This window comes from Trichomonas vaginalis, chromosome III (assembly GCF_026262505.1).
Source record: "Trichomonas vaginalis G3 chromosome III, whole genome shotgun sequence".
NCBI classification, from domain to species: domain Eukaryota; phylum Parabasalia; order Trichomonadida; family Trichomonadidae; genus Trichomonas; species Trichomonas vaginalis.
Genome location: NC_067205.1, coordinates 20,523,668 through 20,534,241, shown reverse-complemented (window position 1 = coordinate 20,534,241; position 10,574 = coordinate 20,523,668). Strand labels below are relative to the sequence as shown.

Genomic DNA, 10,574 nt, shown 5'->3' with positions numbered 1-10,574 from the left:
CCCTGGACTTTAAAAAATAAACTTTATTTTTATTTATTTTTTAATTTTTTATTCTTACATAAATGAACAAAAATGGAACAGCTAAAATGAATGATAATCAAATAGAGCCGAAGGTAGAAGGTTATTTAAACGCTTCTATAACATTCCTGATGGTGTTAATCCTAAAACTCGTAGAAGTTATTTAAACGAAGCAATAGATGCATATGAAGGGTTTGACATTTCATCAGAAAGTGAGAGGTTAGCAAGAATGTTAAACATTAATATTGATTTTTATTATTGTGACCCTCAACCAGAAGACGTAGACATTAACAAGGTAGACTTTCCATTAGTGGATTCAATAATGATAGATCCAGAATTTGAAACAGTAAATATTTTATTAACACAGAGTCCATGTGGAAAACTTCACGCTGACAGAATAACAGACGTTGAAGCACTCACCGGCTATAAGTTTGCCCCTTTTGCAAAGAAGAAGTATATTCTATCCGTGATGATCCAGAAAGGAAAAACCAAAGAAGATTTTTAAAGCATTGTGAGAAATGTAAAGAAAATAATGGAAGATTAATTCAAGACGTTCAATTGCAAAACACACAACAACCATATGCACCACATATCACGAAACAGAAGATATATCAATGGCTATTAGCACATAATTTGCAGGAATATTATAAACCAACAAGATATTATATTACTTTTGACTTCGAAACATTAGAGACTAAAGAAGAACCTCAACTTTCTGAATGTGCAACTTTGAACGCTTACTTAAAACCATTCATGGTATCATCAACGGTTAAATTAAAGCCGCAAAGCGGCGAGGTCGTAGACCGTGATAAAACATATACGAGGAATTTTTGCTTAACTTCAAGTGATTCTTTTATTTCTGATTGGATTGAGTTTTTATTTTCAACCTGTTCATTAGTTGCTAAATCAAATATTGAACAATATGAAGAATTAATGAAGTTGCAAACGGACCAAACGGCGGGGACTTTGTCCCATACATTAAATGAGAAACAAAAGGAAGCATTTAAAGAACTTCTAGATGAGGAATTCAATAAAGTGAATATCATAGGTTTTAATTCGGGAAAGTTTGATTTAAATTTAATTCTTCGTGATTTAAACACTGCAAAATGGAAAATAAAATCAATGCTGGGTTCATCTTCTCAATTTAAGCAAATCATTGTAAAGAAAACAAACGTTCCATATGAATTGAGATTTATTGACATCAGAAATTATATAGCGGGTGGGACATTAGACCAATTCACTCAGATTTCGGAAACAATAAATCACGTGTTAAATCCTTTTTCCCTTATCAATTCATCACATGGGAAAATTACGAAGAAGAATTATATAAAGAGGAACCATTCACGAAAGATTCATTTTATTCAGCATTAACTCAAGAAACTATATCAGATAGTGATTATCAAATATATCTCAATGATGCTAAAAATTTTAAGAATAGATTAGAATATTTTATTCATTATTGCAATAAAGATGTTGAAATTATGATTGACCCAATTGATAAAATTATTGAAGAAACATTTGTTTATAAAATTGACATGCTTCATAATCTTTCTTTATCATCGAATGCATCAATGATTCGTTACGCTTTAGCATATAAAGACTTTAATCCTAACGAAAAATATCCAGAAGAAGAAAATGTGGAATCAAGTTTTGAATTAACGAAAAAGTATTGGAAATATAAAATTGAATCATATAAGAAACAAGATGAAAAAGCAGAAAGAGATACTAAAAATAATGTTTCAATGGATGATTTTCAATACTATCACGATTTAATCCTTTCATCTAAATGCAAAATGTGTGGTAAAGCGTTTACATATGCAAATAAACCAACATTAGATAGAATCGATAATGAAAAACCACATACCAAAGAAAATTGTCAGTTAATGTGTTGTTATTGCAATGTCGTAAAATCAAATAAAGATGAAGATGTTCAACGTTTAAGAATCAATTTAAGAAATTATACATTAAAAAATAATTTACCAATGACTTTAGATTCAGTTGAAGCTTATCACATTCTCCGTAATGGAATTACTGGTGGTCTATCAAATGTTCAACATCGTGTTAATCTTAAAGGAATCACGCACATTAATAAACTTTCATATAATCCAGAAACTAAAACTGTATCAAATGAGGACACCACCAACATCATGACTCATTTTGTTGGAGTTGACTTTAATTCATTATATCCTTCATCATTTTCATCTAATCCTCATGATTTCATTCAATATACTGACCATAAAATGTATATGCCGGGAAGATTGAATGGTGTTATCATTTGTGATACAGCAACAAAGAAAGCAAAAGCATTGGGAATAATTAGAAAGAAAAATACTTTATTCGTGGCTGAAGTAAAGGGTCACATTGATGAAAAATACATTAATGATTACATAAACTTTTTACCGATAATAAGAAACTTAGATATTATCACAGATGAAAAAACAATTGGCAGTTTTATGTATAATTACATGAAATCAAACAATCTACCAGTTGACCAGAAACAGAGAAAATTAACTCAGTTAGCATCAACACACAACCAATATCAACCATTTTCTTCTTATTATCTTTGGTATCTAATAGACAGATTTCATTTTATCATTGATGACATTCAATCAATTTTAACATTTACGAAAAATACTTGTTTTAATGAATTTGCGAACGAATTTATGAACGAAAGACAAAAGGCTGAATTAGAAGGAAATAAAGGAAAAAGTTTATTTTGCAAGATTTCACTTAATGGATCATATGGTTACGATGCAATGAATACACAAAATTACGCAAAGACTAAAATAATGAATGCACAGAAGGCACGCGTTGCATGTATGTCAAATAAGTTTAAAAACATAAGAGAAATAGGTGAAGATACGTATCAAGTGATGCTTAAAGATAGATTTTATAGATGTGATACATGTTTACAAGAGGCATTCTTCACTTTAGATAATGCTAAATACTGGTATTTGGTTTTCATTTATGATTTTATGTATAAATGCATGATGTTAATCGTTTTCATTTCATTGAAGGTGATACTGATTCATCTTATTGGGCTATTGCTGGCGATCCAAGTCTTCCTAACACTCAAGCATTTCAAGCAATTGTAACCGATAAACAATTTTATGATAAAAACATTTACAAATTCGCACCTTTTGATTTCTTCTGTTTTGATGAGAAATTTAAACCTAAATTAAAGAATAAAGCTGAAGAAAAAGCACATGAGAAGAAGTTATTGGGTTTAGCAATTGAGAAACAAGGTGATAACATGGTTGCTTTATGCCCTAAGTGTTATACTTCATTCAACGGTTCAATTGATGGAAGTGATTTTAAAAAGATTGCACAAAAAATGAAAGGTGTTAGTTTACGACAAAATAAACAATTAACACCTAAAAATTATTTGGATATAATAAATGATAAAGTGATATTTGATGGTCAGAATATTAATTTACAACTTAAAAACGGGTCAATGACTCGCTTAACAATTGGTAAGACTGCATTAACAGGAGCACACACTAAGGCTGTATGTTGTGAAAATGGATGTTGTATGCCATTTATTTAATGAAATGCCACAGAAGAGACAAAAGGAACCGTTAATAATGGTTTTGTACTATGATTCAAAGAGGTGGGCACCCTTAAAACATTTATTTTATTTTTATATAAATGGATAACACAGATTTAAAAATTTTAATTGATGATTTAGTATTTAATCAAAATTTTCTTGATTATTATGATTTAAAAGCATATCTCCAAAAATATAATAAAAATATAACGGGTGATGATATGGATTATTATTATTCGTATTATAAAAATGAAATTTTGAAATATCATGATAAAATAATTTCTAAAATTAAAGACAAAATTAAAAATAATGAATATACAAAGGGAAAAACTAAATCACAGCTTAAACAGTTGAAAGATTTCAAAAATAAAGTATTAACAGAAGAAGATATTGATGAATTATATAAATTATATAATCCCGAGCCGCAAAAGCCAAAGGAACAAAAACAAATGGTACAAAACGCCCAGGTCCTTCAGACCATAAATGATGCACAAGCTTTAATTTATGATTCATTAGTTAAACCATATTCAGCCCGACTTTTAAATGAAGATCAACTTTTGGAATTCATCCTTCAACATAAACTCGAAGCGGGAAAGTATATCAAACCTTTATATACAGCATATTTAAAACAAATGAATAGAATACATCCAGAATTAATGAAAGGAGGAATGAAATCCAAAATCAAAGCAGATAAAATTAAACCACTTACAACACCAAAACCTCCAACGACAGTAGTACCTCCTCCTTCAGTTAATCCTTCATCATTCACTTTATTATATCCATTTCAAACATTAAAGAAGCAAAAAGATTTTAAAAAGGATTTCAAGATATTAAATAAACCAATTGACCCAAAAATTCAACCGTTAAAGGAAAAATTTAGTCGCCCTTCATTTGCACTATATCCATATTCATACGAAATCGATCATCTGGAATATTCAAAAGGAAACGTTACTTATTTATTTGCCATTAACATTAACACCAGATATTTATATTGCATTCCGGTGAAAGGGAAAACAGAACAGGAAACAAGAAGAGCTATACAATACTTACTAGATCATGAAAGAGTAGATAATATAAGGGGTGATGGTGATAAAGGATTTCAGGCAGCTATGGCTCATTATTTCCCACAAATTAATTTTTACTTTTCATCCTCTCCATATACGTTTCATAATAAAATAGTTGATGCGGTAATGAGAACTCTTAGAGATGCGTTAGGGGTTAATGGTCAGATATACTGGGATGGAAATCATGACTCCATCATACAGCAGTTAGTATATTATTACAATAATACATGGCATAGAACTATAAACATGAAACCAGTGGAAATGAAAAATGATATTTCAAAAGAATGGGAATATATTAGAAAGCAAATGGAAAGGTTAAATGATGTTAAACGTGAACAAATTAATTCGGGGCTCATGAATTTTAAACAAGGAAATAAAGTTTTAATTCATCTCGATTATGGAAAAACTGATAAATCAATGACAAAAAGAAGACGAAGATTTGACACAATAGCTGAATTTGTTAGATATATTAACGGCAATGCATTAGTTGAAGTTGAACAATAAATTAATAGAAATTCCGATTTATTTTATTACTCCATTATATTTAAATAATATTTAATTTTTTTATTTCGTAAGAAATGAGTGACAACAAAGCAGTCAAGAGTCCAGACAATGAATATAAAAAGAAACTAAACAGAATTAAATCAAAAATATGCTATTACAAAAAGAAGTCGCAATGCAGTGGGGTTGAAAATGATAAAGAAATAATCGAAAAATTAGAAACTTATCGTTCAATCCTTAAACTGAGTGAAGCAAAAATAAAAGAATTTAATAGAATAAATAAATTGATTGGAAGAGATGAATTTAATAAAGATGAATTTTTAAACTCAATCCAAATTTAATTTTTATTCCTCTTCGACAACATCTCTCTTTCCATCATTACTGCATAACCACATTTTCTCAATTTTAGTGGTTTGTTATTTTTAACATGTTCTTGCATCATTTTTATCATTTCCTCCCTTGTTATGATTCGTGGTAAATTTTGAGCTTGTGGGGTATTCATTTATGATAAAAATAAAAATTTGTTATCACTTATTTTATCGTTAATGTTTTTAGGTTATTCAAAAATAATTAATTATTGAATAACCGAAGGTGCTACCATGTTACCATGTGCTACCAGGTCATTTAACTTCTATGAAAAAATGTGACAACATGACATTTTGACAACAACATAGGAGGAAGGCAGTTATGACTTATTTTTGAATAACCGAAGGTGCTACCATGTTACCATGTGCTACCAGGTCATTTAACTTCTCTGAAAAAATGTGACAACATGACATTTTGACAACAACATAGGAAATATGATGCAGTCCAAAAATAAAGTTAGTTTTAAAATTGTTTTTATTTTTTTATTCCTATATAAATGACAGCAACAAACAACAGCAACAACTATATCGTTTCTGATGAAAATATCATTGATTCATTAGCTGAGGAATTAGTTGTGGCAGAAACTAAAACCCTCAACGAAAGAATTGGTGAAAACAAGATTGATTTACATAACTACCTCAAACACGATGGAGGAAGAGGAAGGAAAACTGGTATGGCTTTATTAGTAAATAAAATTTCAAATTTAACGATTATAGATGTTGATATCAATAAATCATACAATGATGAACTTAAAGAAACAGTTAGAAAAGACATTTTATCAAAACTTTCGGATAAAGATGTTATCGTTAAAACCGCTTCAGGAGGTCTTCACATTTATTGCAACACTAATTTCTTCTATTCAACCTCGAACAGAATGATTAAATGTTATTCCTGCAATGATTATGATATTGATATAATGACTTCAATGGATGATTCAAAGCGTTCTTTAGTAGTTATGGCTGATTCAAGAGTTCGCAAGAATGCAACAGAACCAATCAATACATACTCATTCATTCGTGGAAGTTATGATTCAACATTAACCAGAACAGTGAATGATATATTAAATGATTTGAATATTAAGGTAAGAGTTGAACAGAAGAACGAAGAAATAAAGACTATCATGAATGAAAACAAAGATGTAAACATTGACGATAAACTTGCCCAGAGCATAGTTGATGGCATCTGTGATTTTGAAGTACATAATGACGGTGGAAACATGAATTTAGAAAAAGAAGTTACATTATTCACACTGTTTCAAGCTATTAATTCGTTACCTAATCATTTAATTAATGAAGCATACGATAACGTTTATAACTTCTGCAATTTAACTGAAAATGCAAAAAGTAATTTTGAAAAAGCACGTAATAGATATGCACATTTAATGACTTCTCCATTTGTTTTGGTGAAGATTCTAAAACTATATCAAAAGGAATATTATGATGAATATGTTTTACCTTTATTACGTAAGCCAAAAATAACATTTGATATCAAACTTGACGACTCGTTTTTGATAACAGATATTAGACGCAAGGCTGAAAATCATCAGTATAAAAACAGTTCTGAAGTAATTGAGGATTTATCACGTGTAATCCGTTTTGTAGATTGTGGAAATAAATATTTCATTCAGAAAGATTACAACATACACGACAAAATGAATCAAATATCATTTGTTCTTCAATCAAACATGAAAGAGTCACTCAAAATGATTAAATTATTTAAAGAAGAAGGTAAAACAATAACAGCATGGGATGTACTACTAAATCAATTATCCTCATTAACCGTTAAGGGTGTTTGCTTTAAATCTGATTCCCCCGATGTTTTCTCAACGTTTCATGGTTATAAATACAACATTCTTGAAAAGCCTGATTACTCAAAAATTGAGATGTTTATGAATTTCATTAAAGAAGCCATTTGTGATAATAAATGTATTTGAAATTGCCATAATATTTCATTCATGAATTCTAAATCACAATCAAATAGGTCAGTTATTCTAAATTTAATATTTGATAAATCTTTTGAATGAAGAATAAATGAATTCCCGGATAATTGAAACGGATATGATAAAGAAAATATGTTTAAGTTGATGGATAAAATGTTTTGTATTGATGGGTAAGAGTTAGGGTCTAATGTTTGATGTGAAAATCTCATTGGGGTATTAACTTTATCACATTTGATTAAAATGAAATTGGAACCAGTGTCAGAATACAACACATCCCCAACATCTTTTTCAAAATTTAATATCCCCAACAATGAACGAAGATGAGGAGTACAAAATTTAATTTTCAGCGGAAATTTAATAAGGTTATTTATTTATCAAGTTCAAAAAGTTTATCAGGTTTTGATTAAAATTTTCTTCATACCATACGATAAATGATCATTTAAATAACTTAAAATCATGTTAATATCCCATTTCGTTATCACATTATTTATATACATATCATACGTTTTTTCAAGGTCATCTTTAATAAATGATATATAATCTGAAGGGTCTAAAAGAATGGGATTAAATTTACCACTCACAGAAACGAGAGTAACATTATAAATTCCGCTAACTGTTAAATTTAATTCACAGCTATTATTCGAAATAATATTGATAATTGACATTTTTTATTACGATTAAAAATATGGTAAAGCGTTATTTTCCAGTGATAAATAAAACTAGAATAAGATTACCTCAAGAATTCATAAATTCAACGAATAAGAAATTCATTCATGTTATAAATTTTAGTGTTTTCAGAAATATGAGTCAATGTCATATTCATCATCGGGTTATATTTCACTTCATTCAAATTTAGTTCAATCAAACCCATATAATGACCATTTCATAAGATTTTCAGATGGTATTAAAAATGTAATTGATAGATTAAAATATGAACAGATTGACAATATCGAATTTTTGGAATTTTGGTTTAAATATCCTGATGGAAAAAAGATTGAAGTTAAAGATAAAGCTGATACTATAACAAAAACAATTACAATGACCGATCCAGATAGTGGGAAACAAAAAGAAATAAAACAAACGATAGAAACTGGTGAAAGGTCAATTATTATTGATTATGATTCAAAGGATTATTATTCAATAATGTTAATGCTTGAATATTAAATGGCCTTAACAAAGAATTTTTCAAGTGATATTTTATATTCATCAACTATTTTATTATAAATATCATTATAAGTTAAATGAAGTTCAGTTGTTGTTCCGTTCTTTGATATCTTAATTGTGCTAATATCCTTTATAGGATTTATTTTTGCAACAGTTCCGCAGCATGAAACCTCATCATCTATGAAAAATTGAATCTTAACGTCTGAATCCTGAACATCACAAAGAATGGCGATAATGTGAATTAATGATTCATAAGGTAAAATAATTAAACCGGATTGATCAATTAAATTTATTATTGAATCATAATTATTAGTTATTATATCACGGTAAATTTTCATTAATTCTGAATTAATGTCTATTTTATATGGCGCATTGCGACTGTAATCGTAGATTCCTGAGTTCTCGATGTTTGATGAAAGAGGTGGGGGGTATGTTGGATATGTGGGGATTTCAACAGGTTCTTTACCGGGTTCAGATAAAATGATTGGGTCTCCATTCTCATGGTTTTCTTCATTCTCCTCATTCTTTGGTAAGTCACGAGTTAATAAATTTGGTTGAGTTGCTGACCTTGTTAATTCAGGGCTAACATTAACTTTAACATTTTGAATAATTCGTGATTTATCATCATTTACGTTATAACCAACCGTAATCTCTGCTTTTGCGTTTGTGTTCTTTTGACTTGTGAAACGTCTTCTCATTTATATTCGAATAAAAAAATATATTTAAACTTTTATTTTGCTGGAACTTTTGAATCTATTATTCCCTGTATTTGTTCATGAAGTTGATTTTTAGCATTTTCATCGAAATTAATAGACCTAATATATTCATTAATTGCATTCTTATAATCAACTGATTTCTCAAATTTTCTTTTATCTGATTCCTTAACTAAATCATAAGTTAAACCTCGTTGCTGATATAATGGTTTCTTAATTAAATCTTTGAATGCTTGAGATAAAGCACCTGATGCAATTCTTGCTACTATAATTGGTTGGAATTGCTGTTTAAGTTCATCTTTAACATTTGCGAAAACTGGATCGAATAAAGCAACTTTAAAGAATTTCTTAGCTGGAATTTCAGGTCTCAAATTTGTATATTGACCATCAAACTGATTAACATATCGTGGTAATCCATCCGGTCCCTCTTCAATAGCGTTTAATTCTTCATTGAAATAAGAATATGGATTATGACGGTATGAATTAATTGGACCATTTTCGCCTTCTCCAATGTATTGTTTAACAGCTTTTCCATTTTCATCAAATTGCATAGGATAATGTTCATTATATGCTTTACGTTTAGGATAATCAGATACAGTTAATTTGTAACCATTTATGACTTTAATATTACCTTGACCATCAGTAACGAAAACTTCATTTATACCATCAGGTTTTCCATTTGGACCCGTAATGTCTGCTTCGTGTGCTTCCCAATTTGGACCATGACGTTTGGCATATGCTTGAGCTTCTGGTAATGTTAAAACATTTCTCATTTGTTTAACATCTTTTTGAAGACCAGCAACAATGTGAACTAATTCTTTCATTCCGTCTGGAACTTTCATGGTTCTATTATATGCACCCCTTTTGTTTGTTCCTTGTTTTAATGGAACCTGTAGAAGATTTGCTATTTCTGTCATGTTTAATTATAAATAAAAAATAAAAATTAATTATAAAAAGTTAATCAAATTTAACACTTCCTTTATTTAAATCAACTATTATTTTTCCATGTTCACCTAATTGCTGATATTGTGTGTAAAGTTCATTAATGCTCATTGGTAAATTCACTTGATAAAGCATTTCAACTGTTGACGACTAAACCCACTGAAAATGAAAAGTGTTGATAGATTTGATTTAATGTTTGTGCTTAATGCTTTGAAATATTGAACAGCCATAAAGAATGAACATTGAATATGTCGACATTGAGTTAATAACTGATTAAAATATGATTTCTCATTTGTTATTAGTTTTGATTTCACTGCATC

The 10,574-nt window shown here is 29.1% G+C and overlaps 4 protein-coding genes across 4 annotated transcripts, besides 1 other annotated feature; all 4 read left to right on the top strand.

Annotated features, from left to right (window-relative positions):
• Positions 1-10,574: part of a mobile genetic element that runs on past both edges of the window.
• TVAGG3_0735570 (DNA/RNA polymerase superfamily) lies at positions 1,500-2,373 on the top strand (the record flags this gene model as incomplete). Its single annotated transcript, XM_051244695.1, has 1 exon — positions 1,500-2,373. A coding segment is annotated over one exon (874 nt), but the record flags the coding sequence as incomplete, so codon positions are not given.
• Positions 3,787-4,960, top strand: TVAGG3_0735560 (integrase core domain containing protein family; the record flags this gene model as incomplete). The annotated part of the gene is made up of 1 exon (XM_051244694.1): positions 3,787-4,960. A coding segment is annotated over one exon (1,174 nt), but the record flags the coding sequence as incomplete, so codon positions are not given.
• Positions 5,993-6,525, top strand: TVAGG3_0735550 (Prim-pol domain family; the record flags this gene model as incomplete). The annotated part of the gene is made up of 1 exon (XM_051244693.1): positions 5,993-6,525. A coding segment is annotated over one exon (533 nt), but the record flags the coding sequence as incomplete, so codon positions are not given.
• On the top strand, positions 6,878-7,429 carry TVAGG3_0735540 (uncharacterized protein; the record flags this gene model as incomplete). Its single annotated transcript, XM_051244692.1, has 1 exon — positions 6,878-7,429. One exon carries the CDS (start codon positions 6,878-6,880, stop codon positions 7,427-7,429), a length of 552 nt encoding a protein of 183 aa, XP_051091279.1.